This window comes from Cuculus canorus, chromosome 23 (assembly GCF_017976375.1).
Source record: "Cuculus canorus isolate bCucCan1 chromosome 23, bCucCan1.pri, whole genome shotgun sequence".
Classification (NCBI taxonomy): domain Eukaryota; kingdom Metazoa; phylum Chordata; class Aves; order Cuculiformes; family Cuculidae; genus Cuculus; species Cuculus canorus.
The window spans coordinates 7,102,224-7,114,738 of record NC_071423.1 but is presented as its reverse complement, the minus strand read 5'-3'; the positions used below and the strand labels follow the sequence as shown (position 1 = coordinate 7,114,738).

The following is a 12,515-nucleotide window of genomic DNA, read 5'->3' as shown; positions in this document are numbered from 1 at the left end:
CTCCAGCCCATTCATTCCTCCACTTCCAAGCTTCCCATTCCTCACTTTGCTCTCCCTGCACAAGCACGTGGAGCTGATGGACTTCCACCTTTCTTTCTCTCTTCCTCTGCCACAAAGCCAGACACAGCTTTCTCTAAGTCCTACCCTCTGTTCTCTTGCACGTCCCACCACAGATCAAGACGGGTGTTGGGGAGCACCTCAGCCAGGTATTTTGTGACAGAGGAGCTTACTGCAAATATGCACGGAGAAGGACATTAACTCAGTCGTAGCTTGGGCGTCTAAGTCTGAGATAGCTGCCCCAGGCTGTCTTGGTAGACAGCGAGAAGAAATAGGCACCTCCAGAGGCCATTCATCTGACCTATCTTAGACGCCTATCTTAAGTCAAGATGAACGGCCCTCTGGAGATGAACATTTCTCTTTATTGACTACAAAGGAACCCGAGGCAACTGCTGCAGACTTAGATGTCCAACAGTGAGATATTTAAAACTGGGTGAGGTGATTTCTGCTCCCAGTGGTTATGTAAATGGGAGCTGGATCCACAAATCTCTGGAACTTCTCAGCAGGACCAGCGAGTGTTTGTGCACAGATCTATTTGCAAACAAATCTCATCTCTTTCTATTTCAGTGAAAGCTTGTGTTCAAATAAAGTTAAAATTATTCCAGCTGCTAGCCAAGGTTTGGGTGTGATAGGGACAATAACTCTCCTCTTTCAGTTAAATCCATAACTTTCCCTAAATATTAAAAACAGACTCCATTTCCTCCCAGTTTCTACCAATGTCAGGCCTCACACCGACGTAGTAACTTCTCTCCTTGCTGTTCAAACAACGAGGATGTGGACTTAAGATTTAATCTTTTCTAGCTCCAGGAGATAAAAAGAAAGAACAGTGTAAGTGACAGCAGATTCTCGGCTGCTGCAAACGGTTGGAACTCCATTAATTCTAATGAAGCTTCACAGCAGCCAACATCCAGCCAGACACAATGGGATGTAAAGCCTCAGCATCTGCTAGATGCAGTCCTCCCGTCTTTAAATTGCATCAAACTGGGGAAGCCATGGATTTTAAATGGAGAAAGGCTGCTCTGAGCCCCTTGTGCTATGGTTCCCAGGAGCTTCCCCATCGCAGGAGCCTTCATTCCTCTCTTTAGGGATCCTGCTGGACAGGGGGAAGGAGGCAGCGATAAGCTCCGCTGGCGGCAGGGCAGACAAGGACCGCGCTGCTCTCCTTGGTTCACCTGGCAGCTGTTTTGCATAGCACTGGCATCAGATCTGGTGCGAGTTTGCCTGGGGAGGTTTCTCTGGGGATAGGAGCAGCAGAACAGTTCCGGACAGCTTCCCCCCCACCCTCCTGGAAAGCAGTGTTTGCTCTGAAAACCAAAGACAAGTGCTCTATCAGAACCAACACGATTACCCCTGGAAGCTGCCGAGCCAGTCCAGCGCTTGAGGATAAAAGCACTGTAATGGGAGGAAAGTAAAAGCAAGATCACGTTGTGCCTTCATCTTCGCAAGGTGAACACATGTGGCAACACGCAGGTGTCACTCCTGGGGAGTGGCAGCCACTCGTGGCGTTTACTCAGTGACAAAACCAGGGCTGCAAGCAGGGGGCCAACCCGATCCCCCTTCCCACCTAACTGCGCACTTAACTCTCACCTCGCAGCTTGATCCCAGCTGCGCAGAAGGGACAGGGAATTAGAAGGTGATTTCAATCTTTAACAGGTGTTGGGGAATTCCCACAGGGAATCAGTTTTCTGCTGTGTGCGTTTGGGAGGAAAGTTCAGAACAGCTGAACGGCGATGGAGGAACAGTGCCAGGCAGACACCAGGCAGGGGATGCAGCTGCCTGGGCTTAGATGTCTAACTTTTAGGTGTCTAATTCTGAGCCAATTGCTCTAGGCTCCCTTTACAGCCAGGTAGAGGAAGCAGGCGCTTCCAGAGGGCAATTCATCTTGCCCCCAAGACAGACAGCAGAGAGATGAATCACCTTCTGGAGATACCTCTTTTCATCGTCGCCTCTACAGGGTGAGTAGGTCAGACTTCAGCCTTGAAGTACGAAATATCTAAAATTAAGATTATTCTCACCTACCCTGAAGATTTTAGCACTCTGGCTGATAAAGCACAATGCCATCAGAGGGTGACAAACCAGGCCAGATGCAGAGTGCCTTTCCGTGTACATTTTCCAGAAGCTGAGAAATTAACTTGTTCACATTAGCTGAGAGAAGAATCAAATCTCTCACCTCAAACAACATAGAGCCATAAAATCTCAGAATGGTTTGGGCTAGAAGAGACTTTAAAGCCCACCCATTTCCCTTCCTTGCCTTGGGCAGGGACACCTCCCAGTGGATCAGGGGCTCCAAGCCCCATCCAACCTGGCCTGGAACCCCTCCAGGGATGGGGCAGCCACCACTGCTCTGGGCACCCTGGGCCAGGGCCTCCCCACCCTCACAGGGAAACATTTCTTCCTCAGGTCTCATCTCAATCTCCCCTCTTTCAGCTGAAAACCATCCCCCCTCATCCTATCCCTGCCCTCCCTGATCCAGAGCCCCTCCCCAGCTTTCCTGGAGCCCCTTTCCATACTGGAAGCTGCTCTGTGGTCTCCTCACAGCCTTCTCTTCTCCAGGCTGAACAACCCCAACTCTCAGCCTATCCTCGTATGGGAATAAATAAATCTCACCTGCACTGAGAAGGATGTGGTTATATTAAGCAAAAACAGATATTCAGCATCAAATACCATCCTCAGGATTTCAACTCGCTTCCGAGACCCAAGTAAATATGAAGTCAGAGCCCTTACACTACTGTTCCCAGCATGCAGAGCAGAGACTTCTCCAGAACAAGCAGGAAAAGCAGTGGATGGTAGGAGCTCACTGAAATCACCTTCTCTCCACTTTAGTGGCTGCCCCTGATTCCCTCCAGCTGTGCGCGGTGGCCCCGGGAAGCAGAAACGAAGCTGAGCAGATACCGGTCAGTTCCCTTGGTCCTTGGGTGTCCTCCTGCAATGCTGCCATCCCCAAAACCAACCTTAAAAGGTGCTTTAGGAATGTGTGAATGGGATGGGAGCTTTCATAGGGTTGCAGTTTTGATGTTAACCATTTGCTCTGAAGACACAAACAGACCAACCCGAGGCATCAGAGCATCTTCATGGGAAAGTTAAGGCTGGTTAGCAAGAAAAGTGAATCTGTGCTGACTCAGACAGCTACAGACTTCAGGGGAAGCTTCCACCAAAGTGTTTCATTTGGGTGGAAACCCCTGGGTTATGAAAACACCTTTCCTTTGTCAGCAGTGCCTCAAAGAAACCCCAGCTTCCAGCCCCACTGCAGCGCTGGGTGCGATACGCCCTTCGTGTGGGGCAGGGAGACGGGGGGAGAAAGCAGGACAGTGAGTGTGGGAGACTCGGGCAGCTTCCAGAAGGAAACCTGAGGGCAGGAGTTGTTCCCACGGAAAACATTTCACCTGCAGGTGTTGGGAGAGGGCAAGTCTCTCCTCTTAGACCAGAGGCAAGAGGCAGATCAGACCAGCTCTTCCTTTGCCCCTCTAATTCAAGTCAAACCAGCCTTTTGTTCCCCTTTCCCCTCCCCATCCTTTTTTATCCTCTTCCATAATGGGATGTTTAAGAAAAAAAAAAAAAAAAAAATAACCCAACCTCAAACCCTAATCACCTTCATTTGAATTTCAAATATCCCCCTCCTGGCCTCCCCCACGCCCCAACTGACTCGGAGCTGGGAATATGGAAATTTCTTCTGCTTGCCTTAAATGTGGCTGTGCTATGAAAATCATCAGCCTTATGCAAATCCTGAGCAGCCCCGGTTGCCATAGCAACCAGCTGTTTCCAGCCCGGCTGCTGCTGCTGCTGCTTTTATTTATTTGAGGCTTGTCCTGAGGCTCTTCAGGGCTGCAGGGAGAAGAGACCAGAGAAATCCTGGAGGCTTTGAGGAAAGTCTCACGAGGCAGAGCTGGCCTTGGAGAGCAAAGGTGTGGCCAAGGATTAAGGCTCAGTGTGGGGCCAAGGAAGGCCAACTTTCCTCAAAAGACTCTTGCCTTGGCGAGGTGTTTCCAAGCCTGATCTGAAGAGGTAACAGCAAAAGAATAAAGCTCACGCTGTGCACCCCTCACCTTGGCTGCAGCACGGAGCCCCCGTGCACCGCACAGCGTAGCCTGAGCCCCCCAACTCCTCTCACACAAGCCCGTGCGCTGCTCAGCCTGACATCCCTTGCTTGTGCCCGTCTCCTTTTGCCCGAGTTAGAGCTGATGGGTGCAGAGGTCACAGCCTCCATCCCCTATGAAACATCATGTTTAAAAGAGACCTTGCACCTATGGTTGGAATACGATAAACAACAGCCTTTGCAGGCAGAGCCCAGCTGAGACCAGGGCTCCGTTCTGCCGAGGGCCAAACCCACCCCTGGGGAGTTTAGCACCTGCATCAAAGAGCTTCCAGCCTGGCAGAAAGGTGGGAGAAGAGATCAGGACCCTCACTTTGGAGCTGAGGAACAGAGAGAGGCTTAATTTTGTACAGGGAGCGTGTGGGGCAGAAAAGCAGACTGAGAAAAGGTTTCTCTATTTGCCCTGATATGGATTCAATTCAAAATGCACCGACATAGAAGCTAGAATATTGGGAGGATCTTTAACTTGCATGGGAAATGTCGGTGTCCAGTTTTGGAGCTGCCTTTCCTTTCTGTAGTCAACACTGTTCCTGCTTCTGCAGAGGGTTTAGGCGAGATGACCTGTGAAGGTCCCTTCCACGCCAAACCTGTCTCTGATTCTCGCCTCCATTGCTGGGGGACGTTAGGTATCTCTCAGCAGCAGCAGAGGAAGGTGTCCCACACTGGTATCTTTCCATGGGCACAAGTTGAGGATGCGAGGGGAGAAGAATAGCAAAAAGGAACACTCTGCAAGACCGTAGGAGCAGATCATTGTAGCTCCTTACCATTTTCATTTTCTTGGCATTAAAGGAAGGACTCTTTCTTACCCTCAGAGAGAAGATACGTCCTTTATTGCTTCCTAACGCAGCCAGATAGGTTACCCAAGCTGTGAGGGTTAGATAACCTCGCTGCCGTCGCCACCAGAGCCCGAAGCAGGCCAGGAACCCAGCTTTCTGGCTCCCCGTGCCTTCCCCGTGCAGCCACTCTCCTCTACTTGGCTGCTGCTCTTCCAGATCCCAGACCCGACCCAGCTGCGCCAAGCCGCCGGGTCAGGCAACCGCCTGCGTCCCAGGGAGCGATACCAGCTGCTCCCGAGGCAGCGATAACGCTGCAGGGCTGTCCTACATTGCACCCACACATACACACCCCATCTCCTCTCGCCCGGCGCTGGGATGCCCATCGCGCTGCCGCCCTGGGCTGCTGGCAGGCCAGCCAGCTCCCCCGGTACAGGGTGGGGAGGGAAGATGTTCCGAGCGCCTGCAGCTATTCAGTTACCTATGGTTGTGTTTGAAGAGCTTCCCTATCGCCCTCTTGTTAAGGCTTTGGCTTCCCCCCCATAGCCTCAACAGATGAAATCAAAGGGAAGTAGCTCTGCTTGGTGTAACCTGTTTTGATCAAGCAGATAAACGGGGAACAAGTGTCTGACACAAACAAACAGACAGACAGAGGCAAGTCCCACCTCAGCATTTTGTTGCATCAGATACGGAGGGCTTAGATAAACCACAAGAAGGGGGAGATCTCTGCCTCTCGGCTTGAAGACCAGGGGCGACACTCGGCAGTGCCAAGCCCCCACAGTTCCCATAAAAAAAAAAAACAACAACCCAGAACTTGCTGGCATGGCTTTCATCAGTTTAAAAAAGATGAAAAGAGTTTTACAGGCGAGCACAAAACTCACGCTTGTCATTACCCCCCATGGAGTCAGCGGGATCGCCTGCGAGCCAAGCGTTAAACCACAAGGGAAAGGGCAAAGAGGATGCTCGGACTGCAGAGATGAGGCAGTGCTCAGACTGGGGTTGACCTACACAGCTCCTGGGTGATGTGGGAAAGCAATCCGACCGCTGCTGTCGCGGGAGAAACTCGTGCCCGTCTCCCCTCACACATACTGTGGCAGAAAAGGCAGAGTTTAAAGTAAAGTAGGGATTAACATTCACAGGACTGGGCGGGCTAGGCGATATTCATTATGGGTTTTTTTTCCAATTGAAATCATGGCTTTTTGTAAACCGGCAAAATTTCACTGCATCCAGTAAACATGGAGGGGGTGGAATTGAACAAACGTGGGTTTTTGAAGAACATCTTACTAAAACACTTGGACACATTTCCTACAAAATTGATGTGGTTGAAAAAAAAAAAAAAAAGAATAAAAAAAGAGTTTAGTTTTTCTCACCTCCTAAGATGAAAAATTCTGACAATTCTCTCAAAAAAAAAAAAAGAAAAAGCCCCACAATTATTTCAAACACTTTCAAAGTAAAACAATGCCCCAAATTACCCTTTTTTCCCCCCTTTCAGCCTAGAACTGGCGGAGATATGAAAGGAAGAGATTATGCTTCTGCTACTGACACTTCCCATCAGATCTTTAGGCATCAGTTTGAGATCAAGGGCTTGGTTTACAAAAGCATTTTGGCACCCAACTCTCTCCAGGTTTTTTTTTTTTATTCTTCTTGGAGCCAGTTTGCATCTTTTGGTGATGAAAGGCCTTTGTAAACCTGCACCTCGAAGGATTTCCATTCTTTATAAGCTATAATGGCGTTCATTTCGTAACTGCCCTCTCGTTCGGGGGCAAGATCCCTGTGTGGATTGGTCCAGTTCGTTAGGAAATGGGTCTTCAATTAATGACTCACTGGAAAACAGATTTTCCCACATGGAGCTAGTAAACAAAACACTGAACTAATAGGTGTTGCAGTAAATATTCCTCTAACGTTGTGCATAAGGGAAAATAAAAACTTCTAGGGAAGTTCAGTACAAAGAGCTTTGTTGTTTATAAACAAAATGGTCGGAAAGAGGAGGGCAAAAACCAAACGACAAAGATGAGTAGAGGTTTTAGGTAGAGCGTAGAGACAGCCCCTCCATGGGTTGGGGTGCTGTGCCAGGCTAGAACCCAAATTAGATCATAGAAGGGTGTGATCCTAATCTGGTCACCCGGTTCCTGGAGTCCTGCGTGGACTGGTCACCCCCAGGAGCTCCCAGCGCCCTGCAGGGCTTCTCAGCACTGCCTGGTCCCACGCAGTGAGCTCTGAAGATTCAGAAGACATCAACCAGCCAGGAGAAAAGGAATAAATGAAACAGGTTCCTTGTACTGGTCCTCAGGGAGGTGTCACTCTTTGGCAAACGAAGGAGATTTACTCGCTCTGATTTCCCTGCTTGATTTGAAGGCTCCTACAGCAGAAGGTGCTGCAAACATTTTTGTTATTTTAAAACAAATTCACTTCACTTCTCTGCTTTCTTTTCTCAATTGCCACTCAAGAAGAGGTGCTACAGGTGGCACTGATGGCTGTCTGGGAAGCTTAGGCTGAAAACCAGTTTTTTACGCTATCAACTGTGGTGCCAGTTTCTCTCTTATTTAACACTATTGACCACACCAGCAGCAACCAGACTCCCACTGCATTTAGTATCAGCCAAAACCAAACCTAAACCCAACTCTCACAATAATACGCCCTTCCCTAATCTTGACTCAGCTTTGTTATCCATCAGCTCTGGGTGCCAAGATGCACGAAACAGTTCAGGAGGCTCTGGATCCCAACTTAAGGCCCTGTAACAGCTGCCAGGGTTTTAGAAAGAGCTCGGGAAGCTGGGGATGTGTTTGCAGAGAAGCAGTTTGGAAATATTTATCTCAAAGAACTGCTTGGGGTCACCAGAAAGCCCTGAGCAGAAGCTGACCTGACCGAAGTCAATCAGAGTTCAGGGACATGAATAGAACCAGATTTTATCTCTGCCTTAGATTATGTCAAATAACCCAGCATAATAGCTAAGAGCACAGAGAATTTCGGTCCTCAGTGTATGGTGTAAATAAAGGGGTAGATTTAGTCCCATTAAAGTATCCCAAGGTTTCTCTGGCTTTTCAAAGCTCTCATTTTTCTTAAAGTCCTCTCAAATGACGGAAGAAACAATAAAATCATTCCATGTAAAGTTTTAATGTGGTGCTACACCTCTCCTCCACCCCAAGCTTAGGACTCTTCACTACTCAAAGGACAATAACTCTTCTACATTGTCTCTGTGAGTGTTAGTTTTAAAAAGTGTGTATTTCTCAGCCTATAGAAGACCCTTACAGTTTCTAATAATCTTAATTTGTTATATATTTGCTTAGTGGGTGCTAAAAATATTTGTTATTGCTGTGTATTTGCCTAAAAAGGAATCTGACCATGAGCCTGTGGGACATTACAGCCTTGGGATCTTTCACTCCAAGCCCACTGGAGGCAGTGGCCATCTGAACTGATGCCAGAAAATACAAAACTGACTTTCATGGTGTACGTCACACCTTGTGGCAGTGCAGAAGCTGGTAGGCAACCTGGCAGAAATCAGTGCTGTCATCCTCAAAGGATCAACCTGCTCTTCAGCTTTCCCTAATCAAGGAAAACTGGGGCTTCCAGCCACACAGCAGCAAGAGTCGGAGCAGCTCTCAGGTGGGAGCAGTGGAGATGAGAAACCCAATCATGCTTCAAAGACGACGAGTAATAAATCTTTGCTGGATCTACCTTGCTGGATTTGATTATTCCCCAAGTTCCTCCCAGTTTTCTACATCTACGTGTCCAAAAAACTGTGAGTTTTATCTAAGGAAACGTTCCTGACACAAACCCTGTGAAATACGAAGAGCTGTTTGTGCTACACCAAGCAGACCAGGACTGTTTCAATGGCATTGTTCTTTTGCAAGACCTGAGTGTATTTCCATGCTAAAATCACAGAGACCGTTGCTGAGACACACGCTGGTTCACCGCTGTTACAGAAGGATCTTGCATGCTGATCAAGATCCGAGCGCAATCCTAGCCCAGAGCGCATTCCTGATCAACTCCCAGGCTGGTTGGAAGACGCAGTGTGGCAGCAACAGGAGTCAAGCAAAGCACAGAGGGAAACTTCCAGCACCCATGCTCCCCCTTTTCTTTCTCCTTTCTCCTCGAGCTCCCCCACCTGCCCCCCACCTTCCGCCCGGGACCCCCCTTACCTGGCTCCACCTGGTCAGGTTCATGCCGAGTATCTGTGGAATCTGCCGCATCACCACTCATCTTGATCTCTGGAAAAGGAGGCACAACTGATTTTAATAACAGGTCACAGTCCCAGGCAACAGGCACATGTGGCTTCCACTAAACAGCACAAATGAACGTGTAATTATAATAAACCATCAGACTTTCAAATTTCTGATTCCTCAACATACAGCCACTAGAATATTCATCAGCTCCGGGGATGCACTTTCCCTCCTGTTGCTCTTTGCATCCCCTCCTCATTCTCCCCCCCATCCCTCCCCAATTTAATGTGCACCTTTCTCATCATTCCTCTCCCAAGCAGTGGATGAGGGGTTGTTTAACCACTGGGACCCCTCCCAGCCTCTCCCCTGAGCTTCGAGCAAGCTTCCCAAGCCAGCTGGTGTGGCTCTTGGGTTGACACTGTCCTCCACCACACCTGTAGCGGCAGGGGGTCCCTCCCAGCTTCCCCGTCCTCTCCCACATCCTCTCCTCATCCCTCAAGACGGGTGTTTGGTGCTGCGCAAAGCACATGGAGGGACGACCAAGGCGCAAAGGAAGATCCTCTCAGAGAGGGAAACAGAGTCCCTCTGACTTTGCATCCTTGCAAACTCAGCGTGTTTCTCTCAACACACCTGACCCCTATTTGCAAACTACTTACATGGCTCTCCCGTGCTCACACCCTTCAACCCCGAAGCTGCATTGCTCCAAAGCTGTCCCCAACCCAAGAGCGAGAAGAGTGTTTTCCCATCAAGCCCCTGCAGATCATCCCTCCCATCCTTATCAATGCCAATAAATTTGTCATTTACCCTTGAAGTGATGGCTGCCACCACACCCAGGACCACGTTCTCCTTCAGGGACAGCTGAAAGAAAAGGTGGGAATTGTCAACTTTACACTGGATTGCTCATCTCCGCCTTAAAAGAGGTGAAGTACACACCAGTGAAAGAAGGAAGAATATCTATTCAAATTCAGATGGACACCCTCTCAGCTCTTCTACCCTTCGCATGGGAATTTTAACTCTTTCCAGCCTAGTTAGGGGGTGAAGGTATTGAGATTTTTTTTATGAAGACCCAACTGATTTGCATGTGCCTCTGCAGCCAATCCCGGCCACAGAAGTCATCCGATTTGCATGGGGGAATAACAACAGCGTGGAAGCTGGGCCAGTGTTTGCGGTGCTTTTGCTGGGGTAGAAAAGGCAGGTGAAAGCCTTCTTAAAGGCATCATGCAAACTTTTTTCCTCTTTCCTAGATATGCCTCGTGCACCTTTGAGGACAGGCTGAAAGAGTTGGGGTTGTTCAGCCTGGAGAAGAGAAGAGAAGGATCCAGGGGGACCTTAGAGCAGCTTCCAGTGCTGAAAGGGGCTGCAGGAAAGCTGGGGAGGGGCTCTGGATCAAGGAGGGCAGGAACAGGACAAAGGGGAATGGTTTTAAGCTGCAAGAGAGGAGATTGAGATAAGATCTTGGGAAGAACTGTTTTGCTGTTCAGGTGGGGAGGCCCTGGCCCAGGTTGCCCAGAGCAGTGGTGGCTGCCCCATCCCTGGAGGGGTTCCAGGCCAGGTTGGATGGGGTTCGGAGCCCCTGATCCAGTGGGAGGTGTCCCTGCCCATGGCAGGGGTGGGACTGGATGGGCTTCGAGGACCCTTCCAACCCAAACCATTCTATGATTCTTTTTCCAAACAGCCAAAATCATGAGGATAACCCTATAGGATTTATACCTACTCCCCTCTGTCACTCACAGTAAAGCATCCATCCCTTTCTGTTTGTTCATGTTTTCCTTTCCCCCTATTTAAATTTCCTGCGTGCAAATAGCAAATTACCTGCTTTTTGGCCCAAATCGATCAGCTCTGCTTTGGTTTAAGTTTGAAGCTTTTTCTTTAGCAAATTAATAAAGGAAAATAAAAATGCCAAGGCTTATACCAGAGACAGAAACACTCACATACTTCAGAAACTTCCTTTCTTTAAATTGTAATAATGGGTGAGGGGGGAAAGGAGAGAGGGAGAGGAGTTGTGGGATTAGTTTTTTTCCCTTCAAATAAACCCGCTGCAATTAAGACATGAACATTTATTGGGGCTTCTAAGCATTTCTACTGCAGGAAGAGCAATTATCATCAGCTATAAACATCTTGTCTTGTAATACTGCCAAGGGACCCTAACTTAGGCAATCTACAAAGCACAAAGTTTTGCTCGCTGCCAAAAAGCATCTTTTTAAAAAAAGCCAAGTTGTTCTCATAAAATAGAGGAAGAAAAATCTTAAATCGCGTGGAATTTTGGGGCTCACTTCAGTGAGAAAGTCTGCAAGCACAGAAGAAATAGTAACACATTTCATTGAATGAAAGCAAATCATCTCCCCCCCAAGACTAAGGGGCTCCTTATGGGCACAGAGTAGTTCAGACACTACTGAAGAAGGGAAGATGCAAAAGCAAACCCTGAGGAGCTCAGTCCCAGGAACAAACTCTCCCCTCCTCTGCCTTTTATAACCTGGGTGGGAGGGGAGGGCAGGAGGAATTGCAGCTGTGGTTTGATTACATATCACAATCACACGCTAACCACCAGTTCCATTCCCTCCTCCTGGAGTCAGGAGATAACAACGTCCCCCGTGATTCTCCCATACCTAAAGCAGGAGAATTTCATTTTCATGAAGAATCAATTGCCATCAATTGCCGTTTATGACAAACGTACACATACTTATTACATTTTTATTACATAAATGTAATAACTTTAATTGCAGTAAAGGGTTTTTTTATGTAGTAAAAGTTTAAATATCTTGGGTGTGGAAAATCCCCAACAACCCAGGAAGAAAAAGAAACCCCTTTTAACCAAAGCAGACTGATCCGAATGGTTTGGGGCTGCCTGGCTCTGGTGCACTGACGGACAGCAGCACAGCACCAGTCGTCCTCCAAGGCGTCCTTGAGACCAAGGAGCAGACATCCACAGGAATTACTTTTTAATATGACATAAGCGTGGCCAAAACAAAGGCAACACCTTATTGTTGACACACCAAGAGCCTTCCACTGTGAACCAGGACAGAGCGATGCATCTGCATTTGAACCCCGACCCTATCTGACAAAACATCTCAAGGCAGCCCAGGCGGTGCGACTTTGAGTCCAGCAGAACGCAGGCTCCTCCATCCAGTTTGCGAGGTTGGCGACGTACGGAGAAGAAGCAGCCTAGTAAAAGAATCTCTGGGAAAGCTCATTCATCCCAGGACTGCCTAACTCCTGACCACAGACCCATTAGGAGCCGCCGCTGTGGCCTGGGCCATATTAAAAATGTGCTGCTGTACCTCAGCTCGCAAACATCCCTGGAGTAGAGGCAGTCTGGTTTGTTCACCCAGACCAAAGAAACTGCACCAGGGCAGACACTTCTCTGGGGATATATCTGCATCTATATTTTTGCTGAAACAAACGGTGTCAGCAAATAAGGTTTCCCAAGCCCTTACT

General features: G+C 48.6%; 1 protein-coding gene across 3 annotated transcripts in view; it reads right to left on the bottom strand.

The window, feature by feature from the left end:
- POU2F3 (POU class 2 homeobox 3) overlaps positions 1-12,515 on the bottom strand; it is a 45,403-nt gene that overhangs the window by 30,500 nt on the left and 2,388 nt on the right. For 2 of the 3 annotated variants that reach the window (XM_054087187.1, XM_054087188.1), the window contains exons 2-3: positions 9,885-9,938; positions 9,060-9,128 (exon numbers count right to left, since the gene is read on the bottom strand). In XM_054087187.1, coding sequence (XP_053943162.1) covers positions 9,060-9,128; positions 9,885-9,938 — 123 coding nt within the window. The remainder of the gene's footprint in view (positions 1-9,059; positions 9,129-9,884; positions 9,939-12,515) is intronic. The other variant, XM_009569887.2, reaches the window with a different exon arrangement.